At 46.5% G+C, this 23,027-nt stretch overlaps 1 protein-coding gene across 5 annotated transcripts in view; it reads right to left on the bottom strand.

Moving 5' to 3' along the window:
* PAX3 (paired box 3) overlaps window positions 1-22,827 on the bottom strand; it is an 81,210-nt gene extending 58,383 nt beyond the window's left edge. For 3 of the 5 annotated variants that reach the window (XM_064455861.1, XM_064455859.1, XM_064455858.1), the window contains exons 1-4: window positions 22,743-22,827; window positions 21,593-21,828; window positions 20,051-20,180; window positions 19,232-19,366 (exon numbers count right to left, since the gene is read on the bottom strand). In XM_064455861.1, coding sequence (XP_064311931.1) covers window positions 19,232-19,366; window positions 20,051-20,180; window positions 21,593-21,828; window positions 22,743-22,827 — 586 coding nt within the window. The remainder of the gene's footprint in view (window positions 1-19,231; window positions 19,367-20,050; window positions 20,181-21,592; window positions 21,829-22,742) is intronic. The other 2 variants (XM_064455860.1, XM_064455862.1) reach the window with 2 other exon arrangements.
* Between the last annotated feature and the right edge of the window lie 200 nt (window positions 22,828-23,027).

Consider the following 23,027-nt stretch of genomic DNA (forward strand, 5'->3'; position numbering starts at 1 on the left):
TTTACTTCATCCCACAAGAGACTGCCAACTTCTCCACATCCCATGGACTAACTGGTCTGTGTAAACCAGAGTCTAGGGGAAAAAAAAGATAAAGAAGTGAAAAATATTGCTTCTGACATTTTCTTCGCAGTCAGTCCTCTAAAGGACACTTTTTGGAGTGAGAAATTCTGGCCCCCAGAGAAGTTGGATATCTCAGCATTTGTTTTCCTTCTGATTAAGAACATAAATTTGAATATGCCTCAATAGCAGAAAACTGTAGGGGAGAATTCTTTAATACATTCACCTTATCTCAAAAGCAATAATGACAAAAAAATATCAGTCCTTTGATCTTCATTTTCTAAAGGTAAGAGTTTAAAAATTAGAAACAAGATTTAAAAGTTAACAAAAATATTTAGTTCCGTAAAACGCTGAAATTAGTGATTTTATGTAGCCTGAATTCTTCCTTCTTTTTGTTTTCTTCAGAATCAAATATCGCTGTAATTGCCATAATTTGATAGGGTTTTACATTCAGTGGACTTGTATCTTCCCAGCAGAAAACAGTTCTGAAATCTCTTGATTAGTACAATCTCCAAATAGTATTTAGAAAGACAATAGCACAAAGTATTTCAAAGGACATTAACAGTGCTCATGTGGAACGGTGCCAGAGAAGCATCCTGGAGTACATACCCTAGTTTCCTAAATTATCCATCACAGCGAGCGCATACCTAGGACTGGGTTTTGTTTGAAACTTGGGTTTGTAGGTGGGTTGCTTGTTGGGGTTTTGTTTTGTTTGCTTTTTAATTTGGAGACTTTAACGAGTGTTGACAGCAAGCCGTCTGAGCAGCCAAAGAAACTTCTCTTAAAATATGCATAAAATCCTCCGTTTGTATCCTTTTACTAATAAATGCAGGTACAGCTTTGCTTAAATAGTTACAAATGCATCTATTGTAACAAGAACATTATTTTCTTCTGGCAGAAGAAGCAACATGCCTGATCAGACTCAGCTCTGCCCCAATACTGCCCAACAACTCCATAGACATGTATCTGCTGTGTACACCTATATGCTTGTGCATGCAAAATATGACACGCACCCAACACACAGAAGTCACAAAGCATCATTCCTTAAGATCCGTAAGATTTCTTAATATATTCAGGGGACTAATAGCAGATAAACACGTACATCAGCCTAAAATGTGGTTCACCACCTTATTACAGAAGCTGTATTAAAAGTGACCATCTTTCAAATGGCATTATTTAATTATATTAAACAAGTTATGGAATTAATAAAGATCCCTATAAACATCACCAAATATTAGAAAAATAACTAAACCTTACAACACAGATAATCCTATACCTGGCAGTACATCCTACATGCCCTTGCTCAGGAAAAAGTCCTCCATTGTTCAGACTGTACAAAGTTATCCAAAAAAGCCAGATTCAGATCTCTGTTACACTGCTGGAAATCAAGGGACTTCAACAAAGGAACCACTTTGATTTGATGCCAGTACCAGAATCTGGTCTTAAAACATATTCTGTGATATGGTACTAATTCCTGCCAGTTTGTTGGAACATCTATGCGGAAGTACAGATTTGTAATGCCTCCGTCCATTATTTCTTGTTTCACAAGAGTAATTAGATTAAGTCAGTATCTCAAATTATGCTGGTTTCCTCTTTGTAACCTATCAAAACATATAAAAGGAAATTAAAAATTGTTCTCTTAGTAAAATTTGAATCAGTGATACCAGTAACTACAGAAACATACAGAAAAAAGATGATGGTGACTAAATCTAAGTGTACTGAACCTGATGCTGAGCTCTTTACACAGCTCTTCCTGTGCAAAGACAGAGACAGATAAATGCCCAAATACATCCAGAATATTTGTGTAACAGAAACTCATCAGACAAATTTTCAGGTTTTTATTCTATTTTGATACGTGTAAAGGCCCATTGTGCAAGTGCTTATGGCACTTACTCTGTGAGCGATGAACATCTGATGTAAAGTGGCAGCAAAATAAGAATCCTTCCTGGTCCTCAACTTTCCCCTATCTCAATCTCTGGCAAATTGCCAGTGGTTTAAATTAGGAGATGGAATAGGGTAAAAATGATACCCTGAATTTATCTAGTACTTTTCCACAAGGGAAGTCAAAGGACATTTTATTTATTATTTTATAAAATTAAATAAGTACTTTGGAGATGAGAATACAGAGACACGATCATGGTCAAAAATGTTATATTCAAATTGCAAGAGTCTAATAATGGTCCATGCAAGTGGGAACCAAATTCTCTCATTTCTCAAATATGTTTTAAGCTCTGTACAGCTGATGCAAAACCAGGACTATTATCCAATTCCCACTAACGGTCTAAGGCTGTCAGCCCACAAGAGAACCAGAGTCCAAAATGCTCCTCTTTACTTTTGAAAGACTAAAATCCCACTGTCAATGCCCGACCAAATCCAAGCCTGCTGTCCCATTTTTAGCTCTAATTCTTACCTATTCTTTCACCCTTTTTCCAAAAGGGAAGATAAAATTAGTTGTAACTGATTTTTCAGAGACTTGATTTTCAGAGAGTTAGATGGCATTGTGTTATACATTTTAAATTTATTATAAAACAGTATCTGTTCAGATGTTTGTTCACAATTGCATGTGACACTGTTCTGTGCTCCCTAATGGATACAAACAGCCCTTTGCTTTGCTAACTGAAAGTCTCTCAGCAATGAAGCTGAGCCCACCCAAAATCATCGGTGCAGTGGTCGGTCACCTTTTTTCCACTTACAGAAATTTTTCTTAGAAGTTTCCCTCAATAGGTGTGTGAACCCTTGCATAGCAAATTTAAGCCAATCAAAACTAAGCTGGGTTTTCTCAGTTACCTTCCTCTCATGCCTTCAAAGCAGTCTATAGAATCTGTCTAAATACATCATGTAACGTATTCCTAGCAAATATCACCACAAATGCTACTGTTGTGGACAAATAATTTCTTTTCAACCTAAATCTCACAGAAACTGCATTTCCTTCAACCAGCCTGACTGAAGCCAAGGATGCCTGAGCATGTATGACAGGCTCAAGCCAAAAGACAGAGCACGCAAACAGAGATGTTCCAGGTCATCCCAAAGTCTAGTTTTCCATTCTTGAAGCCATCAACTCAAATACAATATGCAACAGACTTACTGGAACACATTATCGCCAGCTCATTCATAATTACCTAATTACTGGTTCCTCTTCCCTGCTGTATGCATAGTTAGCTGAATGAGGGCTGTCATGGAAAGGGACTCAAACTGTAGATCTGGGACAGCTAGATGATCAGGATGGTAACACAGAGCAAGCACACCCAATAGCCACCATTGGTCTCCTTCACAGCACTAAAGCCCAAATATAGGCTAGCACCAAACACAGTTTATGAAAGCAGCATACCTGAGCCTTCTCTGACACTCAAATTGTTACGTGCTTCATGAGAAAGGTGACCTGGTATTCTCCTCCCACAGCTTTGCTTGATGACTGGCTCCACAGGGGCACAAGCCACACTCCCTGACGCTCACTTACCACCCCCATGACCTGGCTGGCAGAAGGGTTGCTCTCTTGCCTGTACAAGCATTTCTCAAGTATTAGAGCTAAGATGCTGCAATATTTCATTTGTACCAAAAGGTGATTGTCTTTCCCTACCCCACTCCCCAGAAAGCGAATAGCTTTGGATGCATCAGCAGGAGAGTCAGCATAGTTCAACTGTATTTTAGACTTGTGGTAAGGACTGCTTTGCAGTCTTGGGAACACAGAAGAGCTGCTTTCTCCATCAGACATCCTCTGATTTCTGTGTTGTGCCTCTGCCTTTAACAAAGATTAACATGACACGCACAGTGTGCTAAAGTAGCGGCACACTTTTTTTTGCACGCCTCCAGAACACAGCCTTGCAGGTAATACTAAACTGCTGCCTAAATCCATTTTTAACCTAAGTAAATGACTGCTGCATTTAACACATGCAAATAATTTCCCAGGTGAAAAAAGCTTTCAAAATTCTCAAAACAAAATGATGATATAAAGTCATGAAGACCTTTCTCTGGGTGTTACTTACAAAACAGACACGAAGTTCAGTGGCTGATTTAATGTGCAGCAGTTATATCCTTGGACTACTTATATTAAAATACATAGGGGCTAGTTTCTCACCTTAAAGGCAATTTACAGTGTATGAATAATGTGTATTTTCTGGAGGCAGAGAAACAGATCATCTTCCCTAGGAACATGTTTAGAAAACAAATTCCCCTTCCATCTGGCATGGTGCCTTCCCAGCAAGGCAGAAGTGGAATTTCTGAGACTTCTTTATGAATAAGCAATAAAAACACCATGAGATGGGGTAGTTTAGTAGCTTCCAAAAAGCCATATCAACTGGAGACAGAGACAGTTCAGGCTGGGTACCTCGGTTTGCACATGATCTATTGCATCCTGTGCTACAGGAGGAGAAAGCCAGTTCCCAGCATAAACGGCTCTCCCCATCTTACCTCAAGAAAAACCTGTCAGGAAAGAAAGAGCCTGGCAAGTTTTTACTTTGGCCTTTGAAGTTCTTCCTTGGCTGACTGATGCTCGCCCATACATAACTAGAAGAAAAGACTTCCATTGTGCCGCTCTTTACACCAAGCGTATTATTCTCCAGACAAAAGCTTTCGAGTCTAACTTTTAAACGCACCTCTCTTTAGGGTGTACTGTTTCTAAGCCATAAAAATCTTTTTTGTTCATTAAAAAAAAAAGACAGCTTTTCCCCCTCAGGCAATCTACTCTCCTTGTTAGTTTTTTGTATGACTTTTTGCAAATGGATACCACAGCCGCACAGCGGTTAGCAACAGAACAGACAGTTCTCATCCTCAGAAATACAGTATTTTTTCCCCAGCACAGTCTCCAGTGGCTTATCCAGCCCAGCTTTAGATATGAAATACAGCCATTGTAGGAACTCCCTGGTTTTAGACAAGACCTGGTGAATAATCACACTCCCTGAAAACATCTCCAACATCTGGCAACTTGCTGCTATTTGCAGGGTCTGTGTGCTGGGTCAGGGCTGGGATGCAGGAGAAGGGCAGGGGGTTAAGCAATGAACATGCTCAGCACCTGCTTGCTCTCTGCCTGATTCTAATCAGTATTCTCCTCTCATGCTGAGGAATGCTAGAATTACCCAGTTTCCTCAAAAAAACCCAAAACTTTTTCCCCCTCGAGGAAAAGACAGCTGGGGGTGGGAAGGAGAGAGGAAAAAAAACCTCCTAGTTTAGGGTCTGACTAAATTTCATTAGAGACAGTGCAAGTCTTGCCATTAAACTCAATATGCTTTTTTGACGTTTATGAGAAATCTCACACGCTTAACACTATTAGAGGAATTAGCGAGTGGTGTTAAAAAAATAATTTGAAAACCACAAATCTCCCAAATTTACTGTTTAAAAAACAGACTGCAACAATGACATTTTCCTTGACACTCTAGAAATCAGTAACAACTATTTATATCGACAACTCTGGAAATCAAATCTTGCCTTACTGAAAGTTGCATTGCAGTTGCACATCTAAAAAAAAATTCTTTTTTAAGACCTATTGACAAGTTCAAGCCAGTCTATCAAACTAGAACTGGCTTCTCAGTTTTTTGGCTCATAGCTTTATGAGCAAGTCACTCGACTATTTCTCTCGCCAGAAAAATGTCTACAAAGGAAAGTACATATTTCATTTTTTAAAAGTTTAAAACAAACCAAAACAATTCATCTCTAATCAGTCTGTGTAACACAGAATCCTAACACTGAGAAATGTATTCTGTTGCATAAAGATTTTGAAAGCTACAGTTTTAAACTATAAAGACCAGCAATATACATTAAAAGAATGTTTAGGGCATGATTTTTGTCTCTTTTTTCTGCTCAGTTCATATTTCTATTTGAAGAAGCACACTAGTAAAAAAAATTTAATTTAAAAAGAAAGAGTTTCAAGCAGCTATCCAGAAGTTATGATCAGTTCTTAGTGAATGCAACAGTAACACCCAGTTCTAGAAAACAACCCGAGACCTGTGTGCCCAGTCACAACCACATAAATTTCAAGCATTGAATATCTGCTTAGAAGAAAAGATTATTTGCATATATTATTGAATAGATTTTCCACACCACATATTCAAGAAAATTGCAGGCTATTCATGGGAAACCCAGCAAAAAACAGCAAAAAGCATGCGTCATTTATTGCAGTACTCCAGTAAACACATTGTGGCTCAGAGCCTCAATGTAGAGTGGAGGCAACACCTCTGAATTCATTAACTTAATACCAGACCATACTAGTTATTGATCTGCTTTTTCTGTAAGCAACAAGAATAAAAGTATTAGAAATAAAAATTATGAGTCTTGATCTACTTCATCAAAACACACTCACCTGCTGCTCTGAGCCAGGGGTTGCAGCATTGCTCGGTAAGATGTGCTTCACACCACGGGCCACTGGCCCCTCTACAAACAACCTAGTGTTCCCCAGCTCCACAACCCCAAAATCGAGAAGCCAAATTCCTTTTCCAAAGACAGGTATGATCCTTTCTAGCCACAAAGCATTCATTCTAAAACATCATTTCATCTGGATTTGCAGTTTTGACAGATGAGCTATGGCAGCTGAACCTATACAATACTTTTTATTTCTGGATCCCAGGCATTTGGAAACAATTAAAAAAGGGAAATATCATTGGTCCCATTTCTAGCAAAAAAAAAAATCCCCCCCAAAGATACAAAAAGATTTAATCAAACAGGAGCAGCTGACACAGACAAATCTTCTACACTCCAGCCCCTTCTCCATGGCACACACTACCAGGATACACAACAACAGGAGGGGAAAATAATAAATAAGGAAAGTGTAGAAAGTAAGAAACAACTTCTTCCTGCTCTGGGGCATCATGACCAAGCAGAGACAGAGACCAGTAACTGGGGAAGGGGAGCAAGCAGTCCCGTCTCAGCTGGCTTCAGGCACAGGCAACACAGAAAGTCACTCTGAGAAACACAGAGCAAATTACACCAACTCAAACCAGTTCTCTTCCAAACCAGACCCAACTCTTCTAGCACTAATTTTCTACAACCACTTTTTTCTTATTTGTTTGTACTTAGGGGTATCACTTACTTACAAACACATTAGTCACCAAGATCACTCTTTCCTACTCAAAAAGGGTACTAAAAAAGCTTCCTTGTCCCACCCCAAAGATGCAGAACCACACTCACCACAGCTCCCTCAGAAGACTGTTAAAGCCTATGGAAAGATGCCTTTGGCAGCCCCTTTCCCGCAGCTGTGAGAACTTCAGCAGCAAACCAACACCAGCTGTGCAAGTCCGGGGAAGCCATTTAGCCCAAATCACGGGGACCTGAGGCATCTACTCAAAGAGCTAAGCATCACAAAGCACCACCTACAAAGCACAACTGCAACGTCTCTACATAGAGAATGCAACAGTCCTGTAGGAGCTTTAAACGTCACATTAAAAAGAAAAAATGAAAAGCACGTACAAGTCTCCCAGAAGAGAGAGGCAGAGCAAGGAGCTCCCTGGGTATCACCAGCTCCTGCCCAGGGTTGGGAGCCACCCCTGAACCTAGAGGTACCACATCCAGCCCTGAATCCCTGCAGGGTTCTCTTCGCTGTGGTGAGCTCGCACTCAGAGAAGCACAATGGGTCTTTTTAACCAAAGGATCTGACCCTGCAAAACTGGTCCAAGGCACCCCAAGGGCACGCCGCTCCTCAAAACCCCCAAGGCTGAAACAGGAAGAGTAACATAGCAAGAAAACAAAATGCATCCAGAGGAGTTCCCCCTTTGCCGTCCTGGGAAACCCGCTATTCTGCATGCCCTCCCAGCGCTAGCCAGAGGCCAAAAAATAAGTGCCAGGTGGCCTATTTCTTTAACAGAGTGACTTCTGCATGATAATGCCCAAGACTGGAAACAGATGAGTTAGCCCTGCTCCACCTTTTGATCACCTGGAGGATGTTTTTTTCCCCTTATAGGATTTTTGGGGGTGTTTTATTTTTGATTTATAACTACCACTATCTGGATTCAGATACTAGATGTATTTAGGATTCTTTCAATAGTCACCCTACATTTTTGTCCCTGATTTATTCTTCCAGGGCTCACAAGTCTGTTCCTGAAGTCAGATTAGAAGAAATATTTATGCCATCAATCATCACTCCATCTTTTCAACTGCCAACGCAGGGGAAGTACAATAACTTTGAATCCTGGCTTGTTTTAAGTTCTTCCCTGGCCAAGTGACCTCTGAGAGTTTGGAGAAAAATCCTTTTTATGCCTGTCATAGTGTAGGGTTTGACAACTGTTCCAATTAGAGCTCTTGACTTCTTTCCCCAAATTTCATTTGCTGTGTTGATTAGGATCAGAGGTTAAGGGGAGGAATGCAGTTTAGGGGTACAAAGCGCACCTCCCCTTGTAGTATCCTTCAGCCAGGGAGAAGCCAGAAATCAAACGGAGCAAGCAGCATGCTGCCTCCTGCCCTGCCGGGACTGATGGAGCAGATTGGTTACAGAGCTGCTCACAGCAGCAGGCCAGGGTTTCTGTTTGCCTTTTTTTGCTAAGTCATGTGTTAGAAAATGTTTAAGCGCCGTTCTCTAAAACATCTCTTTTTAATATGCTCTGCTTGTAACATTTTATTTTAACTGCAGTTACTTGCCATGTCAGATCTCTTATTTATCAACAAAAATAGATGTTTAGTGCTACGAAGTCTTGCTAAGTCTGAGAAAGCAAATGAGTTCCCTCAAATCTGAAATGTAATTAAACTTTCATATCAGGGCCAAATTCAACCCTAAGTAACCTGCATAGCCCTTGATGAGACCAGGGTATTGTTCAGATGTACATGATGGTACAATGCGGTCTCAAGAAACTTTTTAAACATCGAAGGAGAAGGAAATAATAAAAAGATAAACAAAATGTCTGCTGTATGCAGCCATTTTGCATTTTCACCAGGAGAAGTGAGCATCCTGTGAGCCTGCAATACTTACTGCTGCTTGAGTCTCCGCTGGGCACCAGCTCAGCGCAGGCTCACCCAAACCACCTGCCTCGGCGCACACAACATGCAGTTTATGCCAGCCTCACTGCTGTTCAGAAGAGGTGGGCTAGCAGTTAGTTTAAGGGCATTTCAAATGGTAACACTGTATTTGTTGGAAAACAAATTTTGGGTGCTAAAGCAACAGGCATTCGCATGATTTTTCTGTATAGCTGCCAAATATTTAAGCATTTTTGCTTGATCCTGTTGATTTAAAAGGGAGCAGGTCCCGTCAACTGTGCTAAACCAGGGGTGAACCCACAGGGCTTTTTCCCAACTGTAACATCTATTGTACGATCTTCTAAATAGATTCCTAAATGTTTTCTTCTATTATTTTCCAGTTCCACAGATGACAGTAAAGAACATAGTTAAGTTATATACTACACACACGATAGCTACCATAGGCAGCAAGAGAGGTTAGAGCATACGATGCCTTTCTCTGCACTGCATGTACTAAAAATTTAAAGAAAAATGTACAGAAAAATTTGTAGACCTCCCTCCAAAATACTGTACCATAAACATTTGATGACTACTCACTTAAAACATCACTCCTTTTGTAAACAGTCCTTAGTCAGATAACTTTTCTGGTTTTGGTAAAACTATTATAAGTGGGTGAGTTAAATTTGCAGGATGATAGTTATTTGAAACCAGATAGTTATTTGAGACTTCCCCTTCTTGCGTGTAAATACTGATGTACAATTCAGTGTTTGCTCACACACCAGCATCAGTCAACCAGCTGCAGTGGAGTTAATCTTGATTTATACCTTGGTAAACTGATTTCCTGATGTTGGTTTTATTGTTTGCTTGGGGTTTGGGTTTTTCGTTTGGTTTGGTTTTGTTTTTTTCAAAATCCATACTTTGCAGGATTTCATTGTGAAAATGGGAAAATAGTGTATTTCACCTTTCATTTTCGCATTTCTTTAGCTAAACATTTGCCATTTCCCTTTTTTTCTGTCAAAACGCCTCCTTTCTCAAAACAATTTATTTTGTTGTTCATGAAACCAGTGCAAACCTGACTTCCAGCTAGTTCTGTGCAGGTTTTCTCTCGCCACTGAGTCTGACTAGAGGGGCTGGGTGGGTGTCAGAATCCTCATTCGGCCACTGTTCCCCCCCAGCTCATGCTCCAACTCTTCAGCGCTTCACACCAGATCAAAGAGCCAGCCCTTAGGTCAAAATGAGAAGGAAGTCCTGTCACATCATCTTCTGTAAAAAGGGATTTTCTGTGGAAGCATTCCTTGCTACCCTGTTAGCCTGGTTTCTATAAAACCTGTCTATATTCATCTCCACCTTTCCCTGAGCCAGTTAAAGATGTAGAGATGGAAAGCAGTCTTAAGTCCAACTTGGTTATACTACGTTGGTGCTACTGCCTCGCGGAGAGTATATAGATTATACATTGGTTACATTTTTAACAAAGAAGAGTAATTTAGCCAGAAGAACTGTAGTTGTTATTGCTTTTCTGTGCTGGAATATGGAACAGATCCTGATTATATTGGCATGAACAGTCCTAGTCATTTAAATAAGGTGAATAAGATTTGACAGGGGCTGAATAAGCTGTCTGCTTGCAGAAATGTCAGCTGCAGACAGTTTATTCCTCATACGATTCAAACCACAGTGATCAAGTGACATTAGATCTGATAAAGAAATTACTACATAGTCGTTTTTGGATCAGACATCCAACGTGAGGCATATCATAAATACAAAAATCCTTAAGACAGGTCCTTATATGGACTTGTACATGATGTAAACATCGGTCATGTTTGGCAATAAGTCTACATACAGGCAAGTACCCATTAAAAAAAAAAATCAAAAGGTAGAACGTATCTCACTGTCCTCACCACAGCTCTCCACAGAAACTAATAAGTTGAGTTAACAGACTTTAAAGAAATTTGTACCTAAAATGCTTTCAAAGAATTTTAGCTGTTACTCTGGGGGCAAATGCCTCCTAATGTAGCTGAGTACTTGTAAAGCATGCACAAACTGATGTTTTATTCGGAGATAACCAGACCAAATGAAAACAGAGTGTAGTTAAGAAAGGGAAAGAGAAAATGCTGATTGAAAAAAATTCTGGTTTAGCCCTTTACTCTGCTGTTTGTCACTACAGCAGAGGAGGCTCACCCACGTAAAAATCAATGTGACAGCAGGAGAGGCTCTCTGGCTTTACCAGGCTTCTTGCTACTGTTTGTGAAGCTAAATTTCTGTGTCCAGACACTCCAGTGGAAGCAGCAGGACCTGGATCTAATGCTCACATACCCTGCAATTCAGATGAAACTTCATATCGTAATTACAAGCCAACGTAACACATCCAGATTGCACAGCCTCTTCTACTGAGGATGTGGTGGAATATATTTTACTATCTCTGAAATAAGTATAGCTTTCTGTAATTCAACAAGGAACCGATTATTCTCGAGGACTCTCCCTTGCTTTTCAGCACAGCCTGGCCGATCTGACTTCCCCCTCTTTTTTGAGGAGGGGCACTGTAGTCACCGAAGCAAGTGAGGTCTATAAAATCAAAACCGAAGAAAATGCACAAAGAAATGCTGCAAGCTCGTTTGTGTCCCCTTTATACTGCGAGCCCAATCTGGAGAACTGCCTGGCTTCTCAAACTCTCTTTCTTTTAGTGGCAGCCCTGGACCATTTATTTCCTATGTGATTTGGGGGGGAAGGACACACCCAAATTTTTTTCTTTAACTACACTTATCAAAAAGATCACGTGCAATAAAATTAGTTTCATTAAAATTCAGTGAAATACCACATATTTTTACCTGTTGTAGTAGGAAAATTTCAGTGCATTGTATTCTTGTATTCTAAAAATCAAACAATTTGAACAAAAACAAATCCAATCATGCTAAACAAAAATGTCCTACAAAACTGTAAGAGTGTACAGTGCATACATCCAACAGACAATGCAAAGTAAGGATTCCATTCAAATTTCACATCTCATTAAAGACAATTTGGCCATTAATCCATACGGGTTTAGGAGCAAAGAAGGATTTTCCAAGACAGATAAACTGAAATGATCCTCCTTTGATCTCCAAGGTTAAGAATCAGCAACAATGGAAGATGAACAACAAGGGGCAGAACTACTGGCCTTTTTATGTGCCACAATGGCATCAGCAAACAACTACTTAATCAATATTTGGCCAGGGACACTGAAAACTTCCTTTTCAAATTTTAATTCCTAGTTGTAAAACAACTGTAGGGCAACCAGCAAGATAAGACATTAAACTGACTGCTTAATTGCCTTTTACTGTCTTACTAGTTATATATGCACATTCTTAATAGTTCGTGAATCTTTATTTACTAGGATGAATAAATGACCTGTCGACAATTACATCAAACTCCACTAACTAAATAATCTCGGCGCCTGACACACTTTAACTCTAATGTGTCCTCAGTGAGTTTTAATTTCATTACGCTGCACGTTTTTTTTCTAGGCAGAGTGATTTAAACTGAATTAGTTTAACAGCATGGGGCAGGAGTACTCCGGGGCAAGTAAAGTAAAATGCTGCGCTCACACTACGCTAAACAAGGTCTTGCAGTGAATTATGTTACTGTACATCATTTTTATTAGCCGGAGAGCTCAGCGTTTGGGGAACACTTGGAAGTATCCTGCATTTTTTTAAATATATTTTGTTCTTTTTCTAGCCACATGTGTTTGTTACGCAGGATTTAAAGTGACATTTACATGGAGAAATTCACATTGACTGGCTTGCTCTGATTTATTGCTTTGCGTTTCACTCAATTTCTTAAATTAACCAGAGAGCACTTTGTAGTTCTGCTTCATTTCCCAATGCAGTTTTATTACACAGCCCTGGGGACTCGTGATAATTTATCTCTATCAACTTTATTGGCTTCCCTCTTCTAAACCCCGTTCTAACCCTTATCAATAAGTAAACCTAATACCAAATTAAACCTTCCCTGAGTGTTAGATAAAAGCATCGTCTTTGATACAACAGAGAATTACTATTCGGAATCAGAGCTGGAGAATAACCTGTCCTAAGGATTTCATCAGCATCAACTTTTACTTTCAGCATTAATTTCTAATTTTTTTTAATCTAATTGAAAACCCTGTCTGTCTGCTGATACCATCACTACCTTTGTGTAAACACAGATAAAGCAATCCTTGCCCTTGATGAGAGTTTTGCCAGAGACTTTCACTCAGGATTAGAGTCACATTCTTGTTTAGCGGGTACTTTCTATTAACAGAATAGAACAAATTTGGGCCTCATTCCTGCCTGCCCCAACCCACGTGAGTAACTTTACACACATGAATAGGCCCTTTGAGTGGGACTTCTTGCCGTTACCCACATATGATAGCGTCTGCAGAACTGGAGGTCTGATACCCGATCCAGTAAACCTAAACCTGAGGATTTCCCCCAGAGCTGCAGTTGCTCAGCACATTACAGAGCTGGTTTCAAGAAGACCCTGATCCCTACCATGGTAAATTCCTGCTGACGTCAAGCATTTTGCAATTGTAGGAGAATCCAGAAAGCCAAAGATAAAAATCACAGTTTTGGACCAAGTCCTCGCCACACCGAAGTCAACTGACCATATCTCTTGCCTCAGCCTTTCCAGAATGACACTGTGTAAGACTAATAGATTACAAAGACTTTCAGAGCAACCAGTTCAGATGTAAACTTGGGTACAAATTCAAGTAAATCAACTGCTGTGTGTGAAGCAATCCTGATATTTGCTAAAATCACATTTGCCTTTGCTCTAGACGCATTCACTCAGAAGAACTGGAAAGGATGGCCACAGCAGTTCTGTTTGAATAGGAGCCAACTCTTTTTAAGGTAAGGGAAGTCTGCCTAGGATGGCAAAACATGCAAACCCGTTAATGAAATTGTGACTTCAAGAAAGGGATATGACGTTTCTATATATTACTTCAGCGGGCTGCTGCTAGCCTGAGTAACACCCTTTCTTCCCACAGCTGGAAGTGTTACTACAGCTCATGTAAGGTGAGTAGCGTGCAGCTAGTCCGCCAGTTAGCACTCTCCTCAAAGTCCCACAGCTCGCCCTCAAGACTGGAGGGCATGGGCTGCTCCTGGATCTCTGGAGCAGCAAACTCTCCCTTGAAGTCACTCAAAACACAAACATTTCACACCTTTCTGAAAACGCTCAGCATGCTGGGGCATCATGCTCTTTCTTGTTGGTGAGTCATTGATCGCTGAGGTCATCAGCTATTATTTTTAGCTGAGAATAATGATTTGGAAGTGGGAGCCTGGCGCAGAGCCCTACAGCGACAACAGGGCAGGCAGAAGCAAAGCTCAGGGTTACGGTCTAGGCAAAAGAGACTTCAGCACCTATTTTGATTTGCACTTGTGCAGCACCTGGCTTTTCTGGACTGGACTCACATGCTATTGAGATATGAGGAAAGGAAGGGAAAAAGACAGACAGAAAATACTGCTAGCACTATCTGCCTTGAGCCAAATCCTTGAGCCACTAAGGAGTTTTTCTTAAATAAGCACTATTTTCATGTCAGCTCTGAGAGTGTCAGAAACTAAATTCTGTGGAAGTTACACGAGCTGATTTTTAAGACCTGTTAGTGAGCAAATATGTAAAGTACTGTATGAAATTCCAGACTCAAGATGACAATTGCCTGCAGCCACAGTCATCACGTTTCATTCAGTAAGTGAATCTTTACTGGGAACACCGAGCGAGGGAATACATTGTGCTTCTCAGCCGTAAGAAACGACAGTCTCACAAGAAAAGTAAGTTCTCTTACCGCTGCGCCCTGGGGCAGGATGCTGGAGCAAAATCATGACGAGTCCTGCATCAGAAAAATCACAACCAAAATCTAACTCAGCATCTGCCTCGTCCCATGCTCCGGCCACTAACCCAACAGTCTACAATGCAGAAATCAATCGAGTGACTCAGATACATGCCTGCATGTTAATCCTGTCCCTTAATAAACTGCCTTCATTAGTTTAACAATCTAAAAATAACTGGCTGCATGATACTGACCAACCCTAATCAAAACATCTGCAAGCCCATCTAGCCCCAGCTACCCTTCAGATCATGTGCCACCACTTCAAAGCCTGTGCATCAAGTCAGTAATTGTAACATTGCATGTAAATATTTAAGCTAGGGGCTGGCAGTCGCGTGTCCCATTTACAGTCAGCATCTGTCCTCTAATTCCATTACAGTACAAGGCAAAAATGTTTCCCAAAACTCGCAAACAGGAAAAGCATCACACAGCTAGAGAAGCAGCAGCAGCTTGAACTTTCTCGCTGCTGAGCAGGGCTTTTGTGCTAAGGTCCTTTTTTTCCCCCCCCCCCTTCAAACTCCCCGCATACACACACAAAAATAGGGGTGGTGCCGAAATTGTATTAATGTGAGCCTCAGGCACACAGAAAAAAAGAAAAGAGGAAGGGGAGGGAGAGGGGGGAAGGGTTTGGTCCAAGATGAAAGTAAGAAGGACATAAAGGAGGCAATTTAGTCTGCTGTAGCCTGAATTGCTCTCAGTACAGCCAAGGGTAGAGGCTCGGGATGAGTAGGGCCCTTTTTGGACGGGTGCGCATGACTGGGGGAGGATCCGCCAGGACAGGGCCTGGGGGCCAATTCCGCCGGCCGGGAACAGAGGCCCCCTTTGAGGCTGGGCAGGGGGGTCCCGGCCCCAGCCCCAGCCCCAGCCAGCGCCGCCCGCTCGCAGTGGGCCCAACGACCAGTTCTACGCCCCATCATTTGAGCGCTGAAAGCCACCGGTTTCTGCCAGAAAACAACAGCTATCTTATGAAGCGGGGAGTTATCAGATTAGTCAGCAAACCATGCCGCACATAACTCCCACTAAAGGTACAAGCGACTCCCTCTTCTGTAGCGGTTATGCTAAAAATATGCCCTGATGTACCATATAAAGGCACAAAAGTTTCTCTTTCATGTTCTTTATTTATGGCTTATGCCTTTAAGAAAAATACATCACGCATGCAGAAATACAGTTATGCTATTATAGAATTCTAAGCTTCCCAATACGCACTGTCACAATCAAGGTTTTCTTTAAATATAGACCCAAAATCAGGGTAGAGGGTGGCACTGACAGAAATGCTGAAATGCAGCAAAGCAGGCTGCACATGTGGCATCTGTAAACACCGGCAAGAGAATCAGATTTAAGTGTCCGTGAACAAAGGCTGAAACAGAATCACAGCGGGGCATATGAAAGTTTACCTACCCTTATACATACGGGATGGGAGAATTCCCAAGCCACATGATATACTGTTTCTATTGCATATTTTTCAAAAATATCATGTTTCTCTTTTCCCTAATCCCACTCTGCTGTAAGTACTCCCCAAATCCCAAATCTTGAATTAGCTACCATTAAAATTACAACAATTGTTAGCCTTTCCCTCAGAAAAAATGCCTCCGCCTGAGCCACCCAAATGCCCGCAGCGAGGAGGGGATTTCAGGCAACATCGGCAAATGTCCAGCACTAGATGTGTGCTTCTGAGCCAGAGAGTGATTCCCTGCTCCATGCTCAGCCCCAGGACTTGCTTTCTGACCTAACCAAAAGCCTTCCCTTGCGTCTCTCTGCACCCACACTCCTGCTATTATTGGGATACCTTAAGCCCCTGAGACCAGAGCTATAAAAATTCTTCAAATTATAAAAGACTCCAAAATACCACATTTGTTTCAGTCTGTAACGCAGAGCCCTCGGCGCTGAGCTACGGCACAAGGGCTTTGCTGCACACCGCTGGAACCACCTTTGGACACGCTGCAAACAACCCAAGCTTCAGAGAGGGCATCCGAGACGCCCTGCCAGGGGGCACCGTCTGCCACACCAGGCCTCGCAGCCGGGCTGGTGAGCACTGGCAAGTACAGTCCTGCAGGATGAAAATCCTCAGGAGCACTGCCAGTTATTTCAGTAAGGGAGCAGGATCTGACCTGGTGATTTTTATAGATGGGGTGAAATTGAAGCTCCTCTGCTGGCCACAGGCGTTGAAGCAGAACATTTTTGTTGTCTGGGTACAGAAAGTAGTGGTGGACTTGCTTTATATCTGGTTTTTTTTCTTGTAATGAGCTCTCCAGTGTGTTGTCCCTATAGTATCACACTATACATAAGGCATGTGTATGGTAACAAATCCTTTCTCTTGCACTGCAGCATCCTGGCCATTCCAGTAATAAGATTAAGCAACAGCTTGCTAGCCAGGGAGGGGGAGCAGGCGTTGCTGCGGGGAAGAGCACACTCTCTCCAACTGCCAAACCTTCCCAGGCACTGTCACAGAGCAGACGGGATTATCAAGCTGCCGTTTGCACAGAACTGCCCAGCCACGCTCATCCAGCAAAAACCTGTGCGCGCAAGGACGGGCTAGGGCTGGGCTACCCCATTTAGTCGGGGAATTTTGCCACTGGCTGAACTCAGAAGAAGCAAAGCAGGACATTCATGTCCACAGAAAGTGAGGGAGTGTGTGCATCGGAGGGCAGAACGCAGCCACCTTGTTCGCACAAGGTGCTGGGGAGCACGAGCGAGCCCCCGTTCGCAGCGAGGCACCACCAGCCTCAGCACTTTTCCTGCAAGAGTCTCAGAGCTCCCCCAGGCTGGAGGGCCCAGCTACATGTCCAGACACTGATTTATGGTAGATCAGAAGCCCCTCTTTAAAGAGCAGAGTCAAAGAACAGGAAGAGTATTTAAAAAAGAAGTAGAGGGGTGGGTTATATTGATAATATTTTTTCTCTTGCTGCCTCTACTAATTACTCTTGTTCCATAAAGCAGGGATGTTATCAAGGCTTCCTACCTTCTGTTTTTAATCTCTTTTGAGAAATTCAAGAGGACAGAAAAGCTAGATGTTTTAAAACTACTAGTACACTGAGTTTAACCATTTTTCCCTTGGTGCACATCCCTCAGAACAATTGCCTGTTGCAGGAGGTTCTGGGGGAAACTCTGTGACCCATGGTACAGGGACAGCAAGACGGCAATCAGACTGTGCCTTCTCACCTTAATCTGTTACTTTGTTAGCGTCTTCTGCATGTTTGTATTACACGCATCCACGCAAACACAGACACAGGCAAGATGAGGCTTCCCTGAAAGCTTTAGTAACAGAGTTGAAAACTAAGTTTTGGGTGTGTTTTAGGGTTTGTTCCTACACAACAAGGAGATACCCTACTTTTAAAGAACAGGCTTCAGTTGTCTTTCTTGAATGTCACTTAGCAACTCTAAATGCCTAGAAATGCTAGAAACATTTTCTAGGTAAAACCAGCTACTTTTTCCACGGTGGAGAGTCCATAAAACTGCATGGAGCATCAGCTATTAGGGGCTCATTGAATAATTCATCCCTCATTGCAAGACCATAATGTCTTTTCTCGGCCTTTTGTGGGGCTGTTTTCTCTTCTTTTCTCCTTGAATTATAAAAAGGTTGCCTTCTTTTGTTCACATCAAGCTGCTGCTAGCTGAAGCTTTGTCTGTGCAAAGCCAAAGTGTGAGTTTCAATGGACTCCCCCCTCTTTGTTTTCCAAGTTCATCTCCAAGTGTAGATTGTGTATAGAAGGCCTTCTTTGTAAAAGCTGGAAAAGTTGTACAAATGTTTGACCAGCTCATTTGGTACTTTTGTCTCGCCTTCACCAGTGCCTGTGCATGTGCTGGGCAGCCACTTCCACACACAAGCCGCCCAACCCAGCCCTTGCCTGCCCTTCCACTCCAGCCCAACCGGGGAGCTGGGCACAACCGCAGCAGGGGCAGTCGCTGCCCCCCGGAGAAGCCCTTCACCCCTGTCTTGTTCACGTTGCAACGTCCTTGCCAAACCCCTGACCAACCACCAACACAAGCTTTCCCCAGCAGTTTTAAGTAGAGAAGAAGCGAAACATGCGGCTCCCTGCCCTGCCCAAGGCTGCAGAGACTCGAGGCTCCACAGCCTTTGGCTACAACCACCTCTTCTGTGCAGCCACGGCGTTTTGCTCGGCTTGGGCTGGCAAAGCAGCCCCAGTGCGGCCGTGCCGGGGGCTCTGCTGACAGCTCCAGACCCTCCCCCTGCTCCCTGGCCCCCATCCCTGCTATTGAAAGCCAAACCACTGGCAACCCCCATCTTTGCCCCCACCTCCATGCCATTCCCGCACACTGCAGGGACGTTCAGTGGGGGAACGGGGTGGGATGGACGTGGCAGCTGCCCTGTCGGGACTAGTTCCTTGCCCTACACCTCCTGCTGCACTGGCCCCAAGACGACCTCTGGGAGAAGGGGAGTGATATCCACCAGCGCCCTGAGCTGGTGTGGGCCGGTCCCAGGGCTCCACAGGGAGCAGGGGTGAAATGGGAGTTTACCTCTTTCGCTGAGGATGCCATCAATGCTGTGCTTGGTCTTCTTGTCGCCTTCCTCCACTTCCTTCCTTTCCAGCTCAGCCTCCTCTTCCTCGCCTTTCCCAAACTTGCTCCTCAGGATGCGGCTGATGGAGCTCACTTCGGGGGAGCGCAGAGCTGTGACCGCGCTCGCCCCCGCAGCCCCCCGCGCAGCCGGGTCGGGGAGCTGAGCACTGCACCGGTGCCGCTGCCGCGCATCCCATCCCGGCCGCTGCCGGTCGGGGCTTTCAGGGGGCGGCCGCCCGCTCCCCACCCCGCGCGGGTTTTCCCGGGGCTCTGTCCCGCACCCCGCTCCAGCGCCGGCACAGCGGCCCCGCAAGCATTTCCCCCCACCCCCACCCCCCCGAACCCGGGCTGCAGCTGATGAGAAAAGCCCACGGCCACCCGCACAAATACCGCCCCGGCTCCCTGCGCCGCCCCGCGCCCCCAGCAAACCACCACCGGCATGGGGGGCTGCTCCCCATCTCCCGCCTCCCAGCTCCGGGTCTCCGGCAGCCCCGAGCTGCCCTGCGGCAGCAGCCCGGCGGGGAAGCGGGAGGAGGAGGAGGGGAGGGGGATGAAGTTGCCATTTAATTGAAAACACCCCCGCCGAGCTCCGGGATCCTCCCGGGACGCGTCCGCGGTACCGGCGCGCTACGGCCGCCCTCTCGGCGGCACCAGCCCGGCCGAGGGTCTGCTCTCTCCGGGTGCGGGGCTCGCCCCGGGTGTCGCGCCGCCCTTCCCGTGGCGGCCCCGGCCCTGCGGGATGCGCCCGACCCCCGCCGCCCGGGCGGCGCCCCGTACCTGACGGCACCGTGTTGCGGTCACACACCCCGTCTTTCAGCAGTTTGTCCCGGATCTCCCAGCTGAACATGCCCGCGTTTTCCCGCTTGTATTCCTCGATTTTCTTCTCAACATCCGGCGTCGTCACCTGCTTCATTAAAGACAAGGCGAGCGGGCACAGTCTGCGGGGCCGGGCTGCCGCCGCCGGGACCCCCGCAGCGGCCGGAGCCGCCCCGCACCGCCGCCGGCGAGCGCCGACACCGGCCCCGCTTCCAAACCGCCTCCTAAACCACCCCGAGAACGGGCCGGTTAAAACCCGAGGAGACATAATAGGTCGCAACGGGCCCGCCCGAAACAAGCACCCCCCCGGTTAAAGGAAACTTCCCAGGAAATCCTCCGGGGTTATACGAGAAGGTGGGATCGAGCCCTCGGCGAGGAAAACCCCGAATTAGGCAGCACCGGCAGCCGCGCGGCCGAGAGCCATCCCGGGGAAATTCGGGCTCGGGATTAGAAGAGGGCTCCCTGGGCGCGGAGCTCCGGGGCAGGGAAGTTTCGGCTGAACAAAGTTTGCAGCACCAACTAAAAAGTAGCGCAATAAAACCGCCGAGAGGTCTGACTAGCGACGGGTTTCTTCGATGGCCTCGCGATTTTAAAATAAAGCCGAATTCAAACGAGACAAAGGTCTCCCGACTGGGAACAGCCTTCCGTTCTGGTCACACGCTTATAAAAAAATATCTCCACTCCGAAGAGCGAAAGAGAAAGTTCAGGCATTGCTACTTTAGAAACAACAAAAAAATAAAAAAAAGGGGGGGGGGGGGGAATCTAGCAGCAACTTTCAACGGAAACTCAAGCTTTTACTTTGCTTTTGAGGGGATGAAAAGCTAGAGGAGGAGGAGAAAGCTCATCTTGAGACAAGAATCCATATTTGTCTGCATCATTGTGAGCGCGAACTTTTTAGCGGTGTAGCTATAAATACACGCAGCTTCGGAGCGGACCGAAAAATAAACGGAGCCGGAGAAGCAGCAGTAGGCAGGGAGGCAGAAGCACAGGTCATTTTTTTGCGCTTTGCAACGGAAGAAGCGCGGGCCCGATCCCGCCACGCTGTGCAAGCCCTGGCATCTGTCCCATCGCTTCCCCGGTCCGTCCTGCAGCGCCGAGCCCACCCGCGGCTCCCGCGGGGCTCCGCGTGGGGCATTGGGGGCTTTGGGCCGCCGGGCGTTCACATAACGACCCCTTTCTCCCCAGTTTCGTTTGAGAAGTTATTTTTTAAAACAGTGTTTTCTTAATTAAGAAAAAAATTCTACGAAACGGCAACAATACTTTTTAAAGCCTCGGAAACTTTCGGAGCAACAGGCGGGGAGGCGGCAGGCGCTGCTGTGACCCGTGCGTGTCCGCGCCCACCTCCGGCCCCGCACCGGCCCCCGGCCCTCCCGGGGATGCCGCCTCCATCCCTCCCTCCGTCCCCGCCGGCGAACCCCGGTGCCGGCCGCCTCCCGGCTGGGCCTCGCTCCCCGCCGCCGCGGCCGGGGTTTGCCGGCTCCGGGCGGGCGCGGAGGGGCTCACCTTGGGCTTGCTGCCGCCGATGGCCCCCGGCCGGATGGAGCCCGTCTCCTGGTACCTGCAGAGAATTTTGGAGACGCAGCCGTGGGACACTCGCAGCTGGCGAGAGATGACACAGGGCCTTATGCCATGGTGGGCCATCTCCACTATCTTGTGTCGGATATGGTTGGGTAAAGGCCTGCCATTGATAAACACTCCTCCGAGCTGATTGACTCTGCCCTGGCCTAGAGGAGTAGAGACTAGAAAAGGAGGGGAGGGGAGGCAGGAGGGGGAAATGGCGTTAACGTCTCCTTCGGATCCTGTTGGGTCTTTTTTTATTTGTTTGTTTGTCGTTGCTTTTCTGTAAAGGCAACTGGTCGCCCCCCGCCCCCGCCCGCAGCCGCCCCGCAGCGCGCCCGGAGCCCGCCGGCCCCTACGGAGCCTCGCGCTGCCGCCCCGGCGGGCAGGGGAAGGCGGCGGGGCGGCTTCACCTGTTGCACTACCACCGGAGCCGGGCCTCAGGGCTCGCCCGGCCCCAGCGGAGCAGCGGGCACCGGTGCGGGCGGCCCGCGGTGCCCCCGGGCGGCAGGGGACCGGCCCGCACCCCGGCCGCCCCGCGGTGCAGCGGCGGGAGCCGCCGCGGACGCGGGTCCTCGCCCGGGCAGCGGCCTGCGGGCTCCCCGGCCGCGGGGCTCTCGCTCCGCCGCTGTCCGGGGGAGGAACCGCCGCTTGCAGCGGCCCGGCCGGCTCGGGACAAACCTTCGTTTCTGAAGTCCCTTTCGATTCCGTTTATTTTATCTTCCTAACTTTTCCAGCACTTTTTCCGAACTTTGGGCTCCCCAAATTCCCGCCCTTCGCCCCGCAGCAGAGCGGCCGGATGCCGGGCCCGCCGCGCCGCCGGCCTCCCGCTCGGTTCTCCCCACTCCCGCCGGCCGGTGGGGAGGGACTGCTCCCGGGGTGTGAGGCCAGATCCGCCGGCCCGCAGCCGGGACTTCCCCGCACCGGCCGCAGCCATGCCGGTCCCGGGACCGCGGGAGGGCGGCGCGGGCTGCCCGGGGAGGTGAGCCGGGCGGGGGAGCTCCCGGCGGGCCGGGGAGAGGCTGCTTTGTGCCGGCCTCCCGTCACGGAGCAATCCCCACTTTCCCGAGCGGGAGCAGCCCGGGCGCGACCTTACCTTCCAGCGGGAACCCGCTGCGGGGGTAGTTCTGCCCGGCCCCGGGTCGCATCATCCTGGGGACAGCTCCGGCCAGAGTTGTCATCGCGGCGCGGCGGGGTTATATCCAGGTGAGGGCCGATCTAGGAGAGATCCGTGCTGTCAGCGGGCCCCACCGAATCAGGAGCGGTCCCGGGAGGGGGTGGGGGATGCCGCCGGGGGGCGGGGAGGAGGCAGATCCGCCGCTGCCCCTTTGTCAGTGACCCGCGCTGCCCCGCACCGGGAGGGCAGGGCCGGGGCCGGAGC

This window comes from Phalacrocorax carbo, chromosome 7, assembly GCF_963921805.1.
Source record: "Phalacrocorax carbo chromosome 7, bPhaCar2.1, whole genome shotgun sequence".
Taxonomy (NCBI): domain Eukaryota; kingdom Metazoa; phylum Chordata; class Aves; order Suliformes; family Phalacrocoracidae; genus Phalacrocorax; species Phalacrocorax carbo.